Source organism: Chenopodium quinoa, unplaced genomic scaffold (genome assembly GCF_001683475.1).
Source record: "Chenopodium quinoa cultivar QQ74 unplaced genomic scaffold, ASM168347v1, whole genome shotgun sequence".
In the NCBI taxonomy this organism is placed as follows: Eukaryota; Viridiplantae; Streptophyta; class Magnoliopsida; order Caryophyllales; family Amaranthaceae; genus Chenopodium; species Chenopodium quinoa.
In genome coordinates this window covers 3,261,747-3,279,301 of record NW_018745080.1, presented here as the reverse complement: position 1 = coordinate 3,279,301, position 17,555 = coordinate 3,261,747, and the positions used below count along the sequence as shown (strand labels likewise).

Here is a 17,555-nt window from a genome sequence, read left to right as displayed (position 1 = left end):
AAAAAGTGGTGTGTGGGTTCAAAAATATTTGAGCCTATCATAACTAAGTCCTGATGCAAGTCTTATTCTTACATATGTTAAGAGTTTGAAGGAGGGACAAGCAATTTGATACTCTGCTATAAGCTACTCCGTACAACTCTACAAGACTACCATTATGAAGAATACGTTCCATTTGACGTTGCTGGAAGCATAATTTCAACTTCTAAAATGTTACTGTACTTGTACTACATGCCTATAATAAGAACATCAAATGGCTTCTTAAAGCTAACCTAATCAGATTACAATGTCCCTTGATACATAATCAATAGAACAGAAAGTTCGCTGTTTCTTTTATCCCTTTTGAAGTTCTCTCTTATAAGCAATAAAATGAATAAATTTGCAATATACAGTATGAATCTTCATTGAGTCCCCATGTTAAGGGTAGCTCTTCAACAATATACTTAAAGAACTAATCACGAGTTTTTACAAGAAAGAGGGAGATAAAGAAATCAGCTCAAAAACTATTTGGATTATACAAGTGCAAGGAAGTGATGTATCCTGGTGAAATAAACTATATAAGCAAAGCTTACATGAGACATGATATTGAACTATGCAGGACTCAAGAACACAAACAAAATTGAATCCTGACATCACTAACTACAGAAAGGCAGGGTAAGCAATAATAGAACTACGATAGTTTGTGAGCAAAAAGCAGGAACATTAACTCGCTAGCCTCTGTTGATCTACATCTTTACAGCTACCTGTTCAGCTGAACTTTTCTTCACAAACCCTCTAGCACACAACTCATTCAGTAACTCCAAAGCCTCCTCAGTTAGACCTTCATATGCAATACCTTCAACGAGAATGGTGTATGTAGCTTCAGTAGGTTTGCAACCTTTTGATATCATATAAGACAAGAAGTCAATAGCACGAGCAGTATCTCGAGCTTTGCAGAGTCCCAACATGATAGAGTTATAGGTTATTGCATTAGGTTGAATTCCTATCCTTTCTATCTCATGGAAGAATCTAATTGCTTCTTCAATCTTTCCCTCTCTACTAAGCCCTGAAACAAGTGAAGAATAAGTTATTATATCAGGTCGCAACCCCTTCTTCTGCATCTCATCCAAAAGCTTTATTGCGTGTTCTGTCTTTCCTGACTTAGAGAGCCCGTCAATTACTGTGTTGTAGGTAATCAAAACTGGTGAGCAACCCTTGCTACTTAATTGATTCAGTAATTCCAAAGCAACCTCAACATTCCCATCCTTGCATAAAGCTGTAAGGAGAGTGTTGTAGGTAACAATATCAGGATAACACCCTCGAGAGACCATTATACCAAGATATTCAAGCGCCCTATCCATTTTCTTTTCTTTGCAAAATGCATGGAGTAAAGGGTTGTAACTCAAGGAGTTAGGGGTGCATCCGTGTTTTGGCATTTTATTTAACATATCAATTGCCCGGCCCAATAGCCCCTTCCTACACAAGAAATTGATGAGTATATTAAAGGTGACAACACTAGGAGAACAGCCCTTCTGAAGCATGTCAGACAACAACTTCTCGGCATCCATCCACCTTCCAGTGCTACACATGCTTCTTAAGATAATATTGTGAGTTATTACATTTGGTTGGCAGCCAAGTGATCGCATGCTATTTAAAAAATCAATCGCCTCATCCAATCTCCCTTCCTTGCAAATTCCATTTATAAGAACATTATAGGTGACCACATCAGGCTTACAACCTTTGCTCCTCATTTCATCAAGAAGCTTCATTGCTTGGCCAACCCCACTTTCCTTACAAGTTGCTTCAATCAATATAGTATATGTGATCACATCTGGGTAACATTCCCTTTCCATTTGTCGATCAAGAACCTTCATAGCCTGTTTTAATTTCCCACTATCACACAAACTACGCAAGATGGTGTTATAGGTCACAACATCCGGAGCAACACTCATACGGTCAAGAAGCCTCAGTGCATTATCCATCTCCCCAGCTCTACAATACCCACTAATCAAAACATTATAAGTAATCACATCAGGTACAGCTCCAGATTCCTCAAGAATCTCCAAAACCCTAGTGGCCTTCCTAGTTTTACCAACCCTACAAAACCCACGAATCAAACTAGTACATGGTATAATATCAGGGATATCACCCCTATAAACCATACTTTCAAGATACTTAAAGGCTTCCTCAAGCTCCCCGTTCCTAACCAAACGGCGAAGATGATTATTGCTCTCGTATTCATCATAAGTCGGACCAGCAGAACCCAAAGATGAATTATCATCCTCAAACCGCCCACGAGAGTTCCTCTCGCTGTGGAAAACCTTACCATTGATAGCCATAGGTTCATTCTTAGAAACAGCACAACACAACTTTCTCTTCTGTTTTCTATACACCCTATTATCCTTTTTCAACTCAGGGAAATCAACTGATAATTCAACATACCTTATCTTATACGCTAAAAATACCTTTTCACAGACCCGCCCCTGAGCCAGGGCAGCAGGCGGGGCGGTCGCCCTGGACCCAGATAGAGATATTCCATTTTCATAGTTCCGTCCTAACATTCAAGGGTTCTGCAACACAATAACAACCAAATTTGACTCAATTTTCAAATTAAATTCTTCTCGCTAAAGAACTACTAATAGCAAAATCTAGCAACAAAATTTCTCATTACAAATTTTCAGTAATTACAAGTTTACAACTAATAGTTCAATAGTTCACCTAAGAAGAACCTTACAAGTTACAATGATAATTTATCGATGAAATATCTGGTCATTATCTTTCAGTAATTATAACCAATAGTTCAATAATTCACCTAAGAAGAGCCTTAAAATGACTATAATCTATCAGCAAAATTTCTGGTTTTAATCAGTAATTATAACCAATAATTCAATAATAAACCTTAGAAGAACCCTAAATTGACAATGAAATTAACGATTAACAGTAGCTTGTGAAAGTAAAATTCTATGAATGTATAAACATATCTTACTTCAGAAGCTGCTTCAATGGAGGAGAGAGAACTCACAAGCCGCTTCGACGGAGTTCAGAGTAAGCTTCAATGGAGGAGAGAGGGAAGGAAGAGTACACGTGTATAAGCTCCAATATCCGTCTAATTCATTGGCAACGTATACTCCATCTTTAAACAATTAGGGCTGCTCGTTACTGGGTACCCACTTTTGTTTGGGCTTTCTAGTCTACGAAGTATGTTTTAAACTTTGCAACCCATTTTCTTGTATCTTAACATTGGGTTAGAAATTTGAAAATTACTAATACTTCCTCTGTTCAGGACCGATCAATAACTTTAATCTTTCATAAGTAAAAATTATAAAGTTATATATTATGATAATATTTATTGAGACGAATTCAAAAAGATCCCACATGAATATGTTTTTCTTACATATTATTCACAAAAAACGGTCAAAGGAGGAGTGATGAATAGTGTAAAAGTCAAAGCGGGTCAAGTAAAAAAGAACGGATGAAGTATAATTTAAACTATTCACTTGAAATAACTTCTCCAATGGTGAGATTATTTGGAGTTTTTTAGAGAGAGAGAGTATTTTTTTTAATAAAGTATATCAATAAGTTGGTGTTTAAACTTGGATACTCAAATAGAAAGTTGCTAAATTTAGATAACTTTTGTCAAAAAAAAAATGTTTAGATACTCAATTTTGAATCTTAATTGACAAATATGTGAAACCTGACCCTTATTAATTTTATAATTACTATTTTTTATTTATTTAATTTCTAATCACAACAATCTCTCACAAAAAAAGGGGGTTGTTAAATATCGCCCTCGATTCTCCAACTAATGCTCGCAAAATAAAATATATTTTACAAATTTACCCTTATATTTAAATTTTTTTTTACCCCCCCAAACCCTCACCCCCTCTTCTCTCTCTTAAAAACAATTCTCTCTCTAAACCACCACCACCTCCATTTACCACCCACCACAACCACCTCCTCCTCTTTTAACCACCCACCACCACCTCCTTTTACCTCCAGTTTCTCGATCTACGCAGTTAGCCGTGGAAATGACGAGGAAGGACAAGGAAAAGGCGGTCGCCGGAGACAACTAATAATAATAACAACTAATAACAATAATAATTCTAACAACTCACAACTAATAATAATAACAACTAATAATGATAATAATAATAATTCTAACAATACACAACTAATTATAATAGCAAACACAAGTAATTATAATAACAAACACAACTAATATAATCAAAATAATAATAATAACAAATACGTGAAATTCAAAACCAAAAAGAAAATAATAATTCGAAATTCCCAGGCAAACGCCCAGAAATTTCGAAAAACCTAGGCAAAAACGCCTAGTTTTTTCGAAACTGCCTAGGGTGTTCGAAAAAACTAGGCGTTTCTGCCTAGCTTTTTCGAAATTTCTGGATATTTTCCCGGGTATTTCGAAAACAAAACGATTAAATAATCGTACCGATTCCGTACGGTCTGACGAGTCTCCGGCGAGCAACGTAAGTGGTGTTCCGGTCTTTCGTCGTCTTCCATGGGATCCAACGAATTAGGTTTTGCAAAATTTAAATTATTTGTTTGATTTTGAAAATTACGGTGGTTGGTGGTTAAACATGATCGTTGGTGGCCGGTGAACACTAGAGAGAACGATTAAAATTTTTGTGTAGGGTATAAAAGTGTTAAGTTTAGGTAAAAATAATTATTTTTATAATAAGGCTACGTACGTCATTTTAGGTTATTTTGCGGGCGTTAGTTAGAGATTCGAGGGCGACCTTTAGCTTTTATGAAGGAATTAATATGGTGGGCCATAAAGGAAAGTAACATTAGTATATTTAATAGTCTTACCATTGGAAAATTATGAAGTACGAAGTATATCACATGAGTTGCTAAAGAAGTGAGTTGGTTATCACCATTAGGTGTGAAAAACAAATCATTTTGTATTTCAATATTCAACATTAAGTCGCACCATTGGAGATGGTATGCACATTGCACTTAATAGTATTTTTGCTCATTTTAAGATCAAATAAACAATAATTGTCAATTGAGCAAATAATACGTCAATAAGATGCATGGTGCACCCAAGTATATATATAAGAATCTAAATTTGGTAGGATATCATCACTATTTGATCCAATTTGGCATAGAGTGTTTCTAATGTGATTTGTTATGATATACGAAGTAATCTACAAATTTGAATCATACTATGAAATCCAATAATACTTGTTTTAACATGCATCAATATGAACATTATAAGGATTTACAACTATGAAAGTTTCATACTCTTTATCAAACAACAATCAAAGATTTTTTTTTACATTAAGTAATCCAATGTTAAAAGTTTTGGTTGTTGAATATTTCTTAATTAAAAGTAAGGTCCCGTTCACTTCACCTTATTTTTGCTGAACTGAAATTACTTTTACTGAATTTAAATTATCTTTACTGAACTTAAATTAATTTTGCTGAACTCAAATTATTTTTACAAATTTTCTATTATATTTCTTTTTTAAAGTTACTGATTTTTACTGAAGTGAAATTATTTTTACTGAACTTAATTTATTTTGTCTAAACTGAAATTATTTTTACTGAAATGAAATTATTTTTACTGAATATTATTATTTTAAGGTGAAGTCAACAGGGCCTAAATCTAAAGTCCACTAAGTAATATAGTTAAAGAACGCATGTCTCATGGACTCATGGTCGTATCCATAAGGAGATAATTTTCCCATCATTTTGACTTTATGCGAAATAATGATTATAATCAAATATGAGATAAATCAATTGATTAAAAATCTAAGCTAAAATAATTATCATTGTTTATATCGTTGGTTGGCTTCACTAGGCTAAATTGCAGTCATAGTCAAAACTCAAAAGTAAATCTAATGTTCACCATTATAGTTTGAGATCTCGTGATAGTATACTTAAGGAGAAAATTTTCTTATCGTTGATTATGCGGTATATACTTTTTTCGTTTCTTTTTAGGTGATACGTTATTTTAGTCATGTTTGCCAATGCACAAATCTAACCATTAATATCCTTAATTATTGATGTTGACACTGAAATTTTGTTAATTTTTAGGTGTCAGATATATGTAAATAAGGAGATAATATAAAAAAATATATATAATATATTTATCTTCAAGACCTCGTAGAATATTTGATACTTCTCTTATTTACTAAATAATCTACGACTCTCTATATAAAGAGGGTTGTTCTTAGGGTTTTCACAGGCTCAGATGGAATAAGTCATAAAGACCCATCTCCTTCATAAGGGGCTCGGATAGAATAAGTCACAAAGACCCCATCTCCTCCCTACTACCAAATATTGTAGGTCCATAAAATGGATTAAGCCAACAAGGCCCCGTACTATAAACATGTCAAAAACCTAGCCCTTCAGAGAGAGGAATCAAGAAATCTATGAGAGTTGTAACCCATAAGTTATCAATAAAATCATTGTTTCCATATATGTTTATGCCTCTTTATTTGTAGATTGTATGTTCGAATTTTTATGGTTATACAATCAATAAGTAAAAATTATGAAAAATTTGATATTTTGAATATATATCGTGGCGAATCTAACAAGATCCCACACGACTATATTTTTCATTACGTATAAAGCACGAAACACGGTCAAAAGGGAGTGTGTGAATAGTAGGGATGGCAATATTATATGGATATCCACTAACCCGCTCCGCTCACTTTAAATAAATGGACAAAAATCCGAAATAAATGGATGAGAAGCGAATGACAGATGGAACGGATGATGGATCGAATCAGGTTTGGTCTGAAATGGTCACAAGCTCACAACTTTCTCCAATAGGGAGGTGATTGGTATCATATCAAAGGGCTGCGACTAAGGGAGAAGATAAACATCGAAGTAAGTGAGAGGTGAGATGTGAAGACTTTAAGGTGATTTTTTAAAAATATGGTAATCACTCTTAAAATTGGAATTAATTAAAATTATTTACTTCAATCTAATCAAGTTCGCAGTCATGTTATTTTATATATATATACGGGGATGTTCCGCTGAAAACAGAGTTTATGGTGAAAACTAAAAACAAGTAATCTTAGCCATTGAATGTTCTCTGGAATCTGATGCTCTGAAACAACCCAGAGGTCACTATATACAAAAATAAGGTAATTATATCAAGTTATATTAATTTTAATGACATTTACACCGAGGTCACTATATCAATTTTTACAATATTTACTTAGAGGTAACTATATACAAAAATAGGGTAATTATATCAATTTTGACCACATTTACATAAAGGTCACTATATACAAAATAAGGTAACTATATCAATTTCGACCACATTTACATAAATGTTACTATATACAAAAATAAGGTAACTATATCAATTTTGATAACCCCATTTGGAGGAGGAATCCAACGCCTTGGCCTGGTACGGGGGCAGTACCTATATGTTGGGGAGGGTTCTTCATTTTTTCTCACTCCTCTGTCCACCGTAGCACTCGAGCCTTTAAGACAACAACTGGAGTTTCTTTCTCCTAGAAATTTTCACATTTCTATCTTGCCAAATCCTCCATATTAAAATCTAAAAAGAACTTACACTAACATATTTTTGCTAATAGCAGTGGACTTATAGCAATGGAACAGCTACACTACAACAAAATAAGATCAATTTCCTTCCAAAATTGCAAAGTTTCATCATATATCTCAAATCAGTACTACTGTAATACAATTTGGATATAGTGTACACCAATACTGGACAAATATGGGTTGTGACCCCTAAACTGAAGTTGGCGTTTCCTTATCTTGCTCAGTACCCTTGTCCTCATCGCTTTGGCTTCCAGCATAACCATTCCGTGACATCTTGAGCTCAGATGGAAGATTTTTCCTGGCTTTGCGGCTACCCACGATCTTCCATTGATCCCACACCTTTGTTTTTGGAGGTGGGGCAGTACCTCCAATGGGTGCAACCAAACCTGGTGTTGGAAATCTCGCTCAATCGGTGAAGGCGATTCAACCCAATCCCACTCTCCGACGACCAATTACGGAAGTCAATCACAGCTCTTCACCGATCTCATCTTCTTCGTTCACCCCTACCCCCGAACCAAACTTCGGTGATAAACCCACCCTCACAAACACCGATTGTAACCCCCACCATCCTAAATAAAAAAATTAGCAAAATCGCAAATTAATCAAACAAAAAAAAGCAAAAACCCTAAATTGAACGGGAAATCGAACAAAATTGAACAAAATCGAACAAAATGGAACAGAAAATCGCAAAATCAAACAAAATCGAACAAAATTGATGAAAAAAAGTCGAAAAAATTGATGAGCAAAAGTCGCAAAATCGCACTGGAAATCGAACAAAATTGATGAACAAAACACGCAAAATCGCACAAAATTGATGAACAATTTTAGAGAGAGAAGTTGCGTGAAGGAGAAAGAAGTGAGGGAGTGTATGTCTAATACACGAATTACTAAATCCCAAAAAAATCAAATCGAAAAATCAATTTGGTATTTCCAAAAACACGTATATAATACCAAATTAAACAAATATCATAAACGAAAACTCACTTTTTTGAAGCTATTGACGAAGATTGAACCAAATTCCTCTATAATTTGATGATGTTTAACATTGATATTGAATTGGGAAGCAGAGAGAATGAAGAAGATGGTGAACGTAAGATGGAAGAGAAAGAAAAATAGAGTAAAAAGTAGAGGAGTGGATGGATTTTCAGAAATCAAGGAACAAATCCCACGGTCAAGAATAACTATCACACGGATATAATCTCCTCTGTCAGATTAGGTCTAGATTACTTGTTTTTAGTTTTCAGCCTTAGACTTGTTTTCACATGATCCACTCCCTATATATATATATGTATATATATATTTTTCCTTTTTTTGGTCCGAATTTCAAGTTCATCTATAATCGTGAAAGCTCGTGCTTATACCCATATAACTCATGGGTCTGTCTTATGCCTATTTAACAACATTTTAATATAATTTCAACAAATATGCTACCTCTATTTTTAAAATAATTATACCATTTTTGACCTTAATTTTACGTTTGTTGTGCACAATTTTAAATATTGATATATATCTGATTATGAATTAGCAAATATTTTAACATTAGTATTAACAAAATAAAATGGGTAAGAGAGGAAATAAGTCACTTAAAAAACAAATGTACGGATTTTAAAAATGAGATATCATTACAAGGGGAGCCTGTTTTGTACACCCGGATGTACCTTCCTCTAGGTACACCCAAGGGCATATTCGAAATTTTCCAATTAGTTTGCCTGACTGAACTTTCTTCCTTTTTTGTCCTCGTTCCAATCAAACTTCCTCATAACACTCACTCGCCAAATCAAACTTCCTCATCTCATGCCAAATCAAACCAGTCTTTGCGAGAATCAAACCAAATCAAATTATTCCTGATCTCATACCAAATCAATTTTCCGATTAGTGATGGAACTCCTGCAACATCACCGATGATTGCGAGAATGTCGGCGGGGGCTTGCCAGAGCTCCACGTGTCCTTTTATGTCGGCCAGTTCCAGAGACGGCAGTTGAGCTTCCATAGCTGAAGCTTGACCAATTTGGAGAAGGAAGAAGGACTAAGTTGACTAAGTTGAGTGGCTTGAGTTAGACATTGTCGAAGCTGAGGAGATAGAGAGGAAGGTAAGGGAGAAGTTTTAGGGGAGAGAAGTAAATTTGATGATAATGATGTTGAATCAAATTACAAAGAAAAGGAAGACAATGATGGGTTTTTCAAGTTTCGTAGAGCTATTCGCAATACTATTGATAATGACGACGACGATTCAAATAATGTTTTGTTCATTTAATCAATAAATGAGCAAATAATTATTGCTCATTTATAATAACCCTGGGTGTACGGTACACTCAGGTACATAACACAATTTAGTTATTACAAGAATACAACTATTCCCTTCATCTATATTACTTCGTATGTAGTTTAATCTTTTTGAGTCATCTTTTTATGAGATAATTAGTTAATTACCATTCGAATATGTTTTTAGAGACAAATAAAGTACACTCTATTTTTTGTTTTGAAAATTTTACGGTCATGGAATTTTTTAAAATTTTAAAATTTCTTTTTTTTTTTTTTTTTTATAGGGAAAACAATTCTAACACGACTACTTGAAATACCATACGCGGAAGCAGAAACAGTGTACTCGTAGAACACTTTTTCAAAAAAAAATGTAGAACACTACCTGTCTACCTGGAAAACGATTCTCAATGAAAAAGAGAATAAAAAGATTAGCAATCCACTTGACAAGCTTAAATATTCCACCACACGTCGGCAGTAGAGTTAATTGGCTAAACTAATTGTTGAATCTTGGGTTAACCAATATCTAATTAGTCAATCATAGGTTTCTTCCCCCACTTTTTTCTTCTGCTCCATTCCATAATTATTAGTGTCACACACTTGACAAACGACCTCCCAAAAAGAAGCATCTTGATTACCCTATTATAAAAATCTATATTGAACCAAAAATATCTTCGCAAGGACTCTTATAAATATCTACTACTATAGATTAGAGATTATATTTGTATAGTCGTCGTACTTAATTCACTAAACGAGAACACGTGCCGCTTTAGACGTCGGCAAGTGTACAAATTGCAATGTATGCTATTATTAAAATAAAGAACTTAGTACGGAGTATTAAGAATGGTTTTTAATAAAGTTTTCTCCGTTTCTTAAAACTCGTCTTATTATTCTTAGATCGTTATAATTGATTTGTCCCATTTCCATTTTAATTAGCATGATCCTATAATTTATCTCCACTTTATCTATTTCGTGCTATACTTATTAAAGCGGAAATCGAAGACAAATAATCTTTATGAGACGGAGGGAATAATAAAGTTTATATACTTTAAGTAGTGATTAGGTATTAATCATAGGGTGATAGATCTAATTACGTGTTCAATCCTGGTTAGTTAATTTGCTTTGGATTTTTAATATGGTTTATTAAGTCAAAAAGCAAATGGCCAAATTAAATCATAGTTAGAGCCTTAGAGGGGAAATCATTAACGTTGGCTAGCTGATCTGGCTGTACGGTTCAAGAAGGTGTTTGGTTTGCTTGACATATGATTTATTTTAGAGCTGCCACTTGTAACCAGCTATATTCATCATTGTTTGCTTATCAAAGTGGATCATGCAGTTTTTTAACACTCATAAATTTTTGAGTCCCAAAAGAGCATAGAAGTATAACTACGAGTATGGAATACCGAGTACCAGTTTAAATCTTTGCATTATACTCATGAATATTACCAATACATCGGATTGGATCGGATCGAGATGGAGATATTTCAGATCCAAATAATCAAATAAGTCAAAATATTTTTGATATAAATTAAAGATTATCGTAAGTTTATATATGGCAAGTTATACCGTGTGGCCAACTATTATAAGGGGTTATTGTTAATGTTATAGGGGTTACTAGGTTAATGTTATAGGAATTATTTCGTCAGTGTTATAGGAGTTACTCGGTTAAATGTAATATGAGTTACTTTATATTTTATAAGCGACCACATGTGCCACCCACATACAAAATGTGCTGCAATAAAGTTTGGAGGAAGAGTATCAAAATAATATTTAAACAATTATACCATTTAAAATGTTTTTAACTTATTTTCCTCATTATTGTTTTTTTATTCAAAAATTCTTATATATGGCTGACCACATCGTGTAGCCAACCATAATGGAGTTACTTCGTTAGTGTTATGAGGGTTACTCGGTTAGTGTTATAGGGGTTACTTCGTCGGTGGTATAAGGGTTACTCAGTAAATGTTACAGGGATTACTCGGTCAATGTTATAGGGGTTACACGGTCAACGTTACAGGGATTACACAGTCAGTGTTTTAGAGGTTACTTTGTTTTTTTTTTTTTACAACCGGCTACATGGTGTGGCTAGCCACACTCTAGACCTGCTATTTTTTATTTGACAAACCTTATTAATATTTATTGCTCTTTTTTGAACTCTTATATGAAATTAAGAATAGGGTGTAGACATTTATAACTTAAAAATATTTGTTTACATATTTTTCATGATACCAACAACTAATATCGAAAGAGCTCCATAGACATAGCTAATAAAGTGGACTTCATAACTAACATTAAAGGACGAACGGAGTACGAAATGTGGTAGTCGCTAGTCGGTAATCATAGACGGAGTACCAAATCACGTAATTAAGCGATAATCAAATCGCCACTCTACGTAAGCAATTGAAGTATAAACGGGTCCCCTACTCCCCATATAAAAAGTTAGTCACACTATGCCAGATATTTTTTCTCGCTCCTTCTTTCGCTTTCTCGAACCCAAGGTACGTTTCTCTCTCTATGCAGACTATGCCTCACTCAAGGAGACACATTGTTCTTTCTCTCTCCTCGTTTCAATTTTGATTCCTGCAATTTCAGTTCCATGATCGCATTTCATAGCTGTAATCTACTATGCATTTGATCAAACATTGCTTGAATTTCACTCAAAATTCGATTCATTCTCAAAGAATTTTTATAATTCTTATTGTTTCAATTTTACTCGCGATTTAATCGTCAAATTAGGGCAACGATTTCGATGATCAAAGTTTTATGGTGAGATGTTAACCTAATTTTTGTAATTTCTTCAATCGCTGTTTTATCGTTGCCGAGATTTTGCATTGTTCATACTCTTTTCGTTTATTGCAATTTGCATGCGCTCTTTTGGATTTGATTCTAGATGTTACGGAGTACTTCTTCTGTTAAGCTATTTTTAGCTTTTTTAATCGCTTTTTTTCACAAATTTTTCAGCAAATTGTGCTAGATTTTGCATTTGGGTGTTATTTTACCTCATAATTTAAGTAACAAGAGTTGAATGTGCGAGAATAATGAATTATGGATGTATTGTTGTGAAAACAGGATTTATGCAGATGGATTCTATCATTTTAATTTGTCTCCGAGCTTGAACAATCGAATTCTTAATTGTAAGTAATGCAGCACATTGAGATTTTGTTTGTCTTTTATGTTTATGATTTTAATTATTTCTTGTCATTGTTGATTCTATTTTGTGAAATTTGTGATTGAAGGTGAATGAGAAGAATTACGAGGAATGCAATTTGAAACACACGTTGCTGTTTATTTGATGGCTACAAGTAAGTATTATTTATTGCTAAACTGTCCTTCGCTTTTTGTTCAGTACGTATATAATATGAATTACTGTAGTTCAACTTGTATATAGCTTTATCGTAAAATGAAAGTATTGGCATATTAAACTCTATTAATATCTTTAATGGTTTAGATTCCATGTACTATGTGCAGAAGTTGAAATTGCTAATTGTATGTTTCCGGTGGCTACCTAGTTAGGAATTTGATGAAAACTACATAAATTATTGATTATAACAAATTACTTTTTAGATTTTAGTATCGACGCTATTCACTGGGTGTAGATGTGGTATGGTTTTAGCCTTGTTGTTTTACTGCCTTAACTGTGTTTATTGAAAATTTGATCAATTACACTTTTATTCTCCTCCAAAGTCCAGACCAAAGATTTTTATGTCTATGCTTCCTAATTTTCTGGTTCCGTCTCTAAAGATCCCTGCGATGCTTAGCATACAGAACATTAGAGCTTGTTTGTGATAAGTGTTATACTGGATTGAATAAATTTATCATATGGTTTTTTAACGAGTTACTTCTCCGTTTTGGTTGAGAGCATGTGGTGAGATATGGAGAAGAACGGAAAAAGTAAAGGAGCCTTTGTTACTAAGAGGACGATGTTTATCATTGACTAAGAGAGTTGGGATTTCTTGGTTTTTTATATAGCAATGTGACAATGAGTTCAAAGGGATGGAGCTCAAAATAATGCTTCTTTCTCTGTCTATATTGGATTGTCTTACTTTTCATCATAGGATGCTTTACATTAATTGTCCTATATTTTTATAATTTTCAAATTTCTTATGCTAAATTAGTCACTTAAACCCTCCTTAGGTTTTTATCACGGTGAAATGGAGGGAGTACTTCATAGATAATTCTATTTAAGTATTTATATAGAATGAATTTGATATTATGTTTGCATTATCAGTTGAACTTTATCTCAAAATAGGGATTTGAGCATCCACATTTAGGCACACAAGTGTTACTACAATCAGTGATACATGTTTACCAGTTTCCTTTAGTTTAAGAGGCCTTTCTATGAATTATTTTTTTACTGTTCTAAGTATTACTTGTCTAGCTAGGTTTTGGTCACTGTCAATCCTGTTATTCATACCATCTTTAGATAACTTTCTCTTCACCTATAACACCATGGGTGTGTAACATAAGTAGCAGCCTTTCTTTTTATATGAGTATATGACTCCCCCGTTTCCAACTTATAGTCCTATGTAGAATCATTTTTGATTCTTGTGAAATATAATCTAATACTAACAGAAATTTGTAAGAAGAAACATAATCATGTGTGATCTTATCTGCGTTGTCTTGCGTGTATTTCTATGATATATATATCTTTTTATAATTATAATACACGTTTGAAGATAATTATGCTTAAATATTTCACAAAACTGTGCAAATAAATAAACAAGATTAGTTTTTAGATACAGATTGAGTAATAATAGGCTATGAATTTAACTTGAAGGATAAAACTTTGTGCTTTAATTGGCTTAAAAATACCCTACATATTTTATTATCATTTCAATCTTCTAGAAACTAGTTTATTTAGATAAATGTTAAAATGGGGATGCCTAATGTTGTCCCAAAGGTTATCCAATTATTGTACTCATAAGCCCTTAAAAAATCCTAGACACCTCTATGAGTGATAGATTTGTAGATTCCTATGATATTCCGTGGAAACTAGGCATTGGGAGACTTGGTGAAGTGATGAGCCTTTGTGTTTTTTCCTAAATAAGAATGTGTGAAGTTTTGAAGTTATGTGTAGTTGAACTATAATGCCCTAAAGAACCTAGAGAGCATGACCTTAAAATTGCTAAAATAACCTGTGGAAGTTGTGAAAGAGGATAGTGTTATTATGATAACCTTAACTAAGGCTGTATTTAATTCATTCTAGTTAGTCTTCCTCTTTTGAATGCCTAGTGTTATAAAGAGTGTCATAAATGGGGTTTTTAAAGTTTAGGCAGATGGTGTTAAGAGGCATTGTGAACTTGTGACAATAGATTAAGTGACTCATTTGCTACATGGCACCCCACCTCTTTTTGACACCTCTTTACTTCTGATGAATACGTTATGTGATACATTTTTCTTATAACTTAGAAAATAGGGTGAAGTGTGTTAATGCTAGATGTTAATACCTCTTGGAATATAAGTTTGAGTTATTACAATCAACTACTACCTCTGTTTTTCTAAGTCTTACTCACTTTCCGTTTTCATCCATTTTTCTAAGTTCTACTCACTTTTACTTTATTCCTTTTATGATAATTTTTATTCATTTTTAATCATCTACAACCCCACTCTGGGGGGACCAATTTTATTTAATAAACCTCTTACTCCCTCTCTCCTCTTTAATACAAAAGTACCCACTTATATGGTCTCCATATATATGGTCCCCATTTTTACTTTTCCTTGATTTACGTAGCAGACTCAGCAAAACGAAGGTGGTAGTATTTAATTTTTGTAAAAATATAGAAGTATACACTTTGATTTTCTTTAAATCTCTATATCTAAAATGATTATTAAGCTTTATGACAATATTTTTTAAGTAAATCACTAGGTTTTTTTTATTTATTTATTTTTTTTTCTTAATTTATTACTATTTTTTTTTTATATTTTTCAATTAATTTGAAAAATATTTTAAAAACGTATATGATGCAAATCCGACAGATATTAATTTGAAGGGTTAAAGGAATAGTACAAAAAATGGATTAGTACATTTTAATGAAAGAAATGTATATGAATTTGTTAAAATTGAAATAATGGAAAGACACAATGGTTTAAAAATAAATCAAGAGTGGAAAAATGTTTGTTAGTTATTTAAATCTATACTAATATTTTAAAGCCGGAAGTTGAAAGGACACGTGTCCACTTCTTGTTTTTCCTGATTTTCTTATATATATATATATATTTTTTTTTGGGTTTATTTTAAATTTTTTCCAACAACACTTCTTTGTTTCAATTTATCCCCTTTTGTTTCTTTGTTCAAGAATTCCCAAACGACGCTATTCCCTTTTCAGTTTCTCCATTCAATATTTATAAATAATCTGATTCCCAATTCTTCACTGGTATCTAATCAACCCTTTTTCTCTCTCCCCCAAACAATCTCTCTGATTTTGAAGGTTAGTTGTAATTCCTCTTTCCCTCAAATTCTCATATTTTTACATTGTTTTTTAAAAATTCGTTTTTTTTTTTTTTTTTTTTATGATTTTGAATTTAATCTCTTATAAAGCAAATTGTTTTTTGGAGTTTCATTTATTTTCTTTTTCAATGTTTAAAGTCAGTTTTATATATTAATTTTTTTACTTTAGTGTTTCGTTTTATTTTTCATTATCATTTTTAAACAATTCTTTTCTATTTTAAATTTGATCTGGTTTTTTTTTTTACGGTATATTTTTTTTCCCAAATTTATTTGTGAAAATTCGTTTTTGACTCTTTTCTTTTTTTGTGAAATTGTTTTTATTTATTTTTAAATGAAACGTGCTGAAGAATTCATCTACCGTTTTTCAAAGATATTCAAAATTTTTTAATTTTTATTGGTTACAAATTTGCTTTTTTATTTTTTTATTTTTTATTTTGTTTTAAAATTTATTTATAATTTTGTTTCATCCTACAAAAAACTAGGATATTATTTTAATTTTTATAAGGTTTTTTTTTTTTTTTTTTTTTTTTATTTATTTATTTATTTTTATTTCGACTTTGCTTGTGGTTTTCATTTAGGATTTTTTTAATATTATTTTTGTTAAATTTTGAATTAGATCCACTAAAGTATTTTTTTTTATTTGGATAAATTTTCGATTTACGTTTTAAATTTGACTTTGGTTTTTGTTTGTAGTTATTTTTAATGTTAATTTGATTTTTTCAAAAAAAATTAGATCTTATCCTAACGTTTGTTTATGAGTTGATAAAATTTGTATTTCGCTTTTCATTATTTTTCGATTTTGTATTATCTTTTCCGTTTTGAATTCATTGGTTTGATTTTTTTTTTTTTTTTTTTTTATCTATTTCTAAATTTTACATTCTACTCTACAAGATATTGTATTGTACTCTACAAGATACTATTTGTCTTTGATATAACCAATTTAAATTATTTTTCAATTTCTATTTTTTCGTTTTTGTCTTTCTTCTAAGTATTGTTGATTTCTTTATTTATTAATTGTATATTTTGTGTGTGTTTAAGAATAATGCACTAAATTATAAGCCGTATTTCTACAATGCAATTTATTTTTACATATAATTTGATTCAAATTAAACATAAAGCAATCCAAATATACAATAAAAATTCTTTAATCAAAATATGAAAAACATATTTTACCAACAAGTTTAACAGTGCATCGCACGAGTTAAATACTAGTTGTTTTTTAAAAATAAAATATGGAAATATAAAAGGTTTGAGGGACACCTATCATCTTTTAGGATTTTTTTTTAAATATTAGATTAGATACAGGTATGAGGTTAAACTTTAA

General features: G+C 32.1%; 1 protein-coding gene and 1 long non-coding RNA gene across 5 annotated transcripts in view; one reads left to right on the top strand and one right to left on the bottom strand.

Moving 5' to 3' along the window:
• Positions 1 to 401: 401 nt before the first annotated feature.
• On the bottom strand, positions 402 to 3,131 carry LOC110709835 (pentatricopeptide repeat-containing protein At1g09900-like). Its single transcript, XM_021888093.1, has 2 exons — positions 2,963 to 3,131; positions 402 to 2,546 (listed from the first exon to the last, which is right to left on the bottom strand). Exon 2 carries the CDS (start codon positions 2,535 to 2,537, stop codon positions 723 to 725), a length of 1,815 nt encoding a protein of 604 aa, XP_021743785.1. The 5' UTR covers positions 2,538 to 2,546; positions 2,963 to 3,131; the 3' UTR covers positions 402 to 722.
• An 8,536-nt stretch (positions 3,132 to 11,667) lies between these two features.
• Positions 11,668 to 17,555, top strand: part of LOC110709834 — a 34,226-nt gene continuing 28,338 nt past the window's right edge. For 3 of the 4 annotated variants that reach the window (XR_002509042.1, XR_002509045.1, XR_002509044.1), the window contains exons 1-3: positions 12,293 to 12,549; positions 12,853 to 12,917; positions 13,020 to 13,085. This is a non-coding gene — a long non-coding RNA (uncharacterized LOC110709834). The other variant, XR_002509043.1, reaches the window with a different exon arrangement.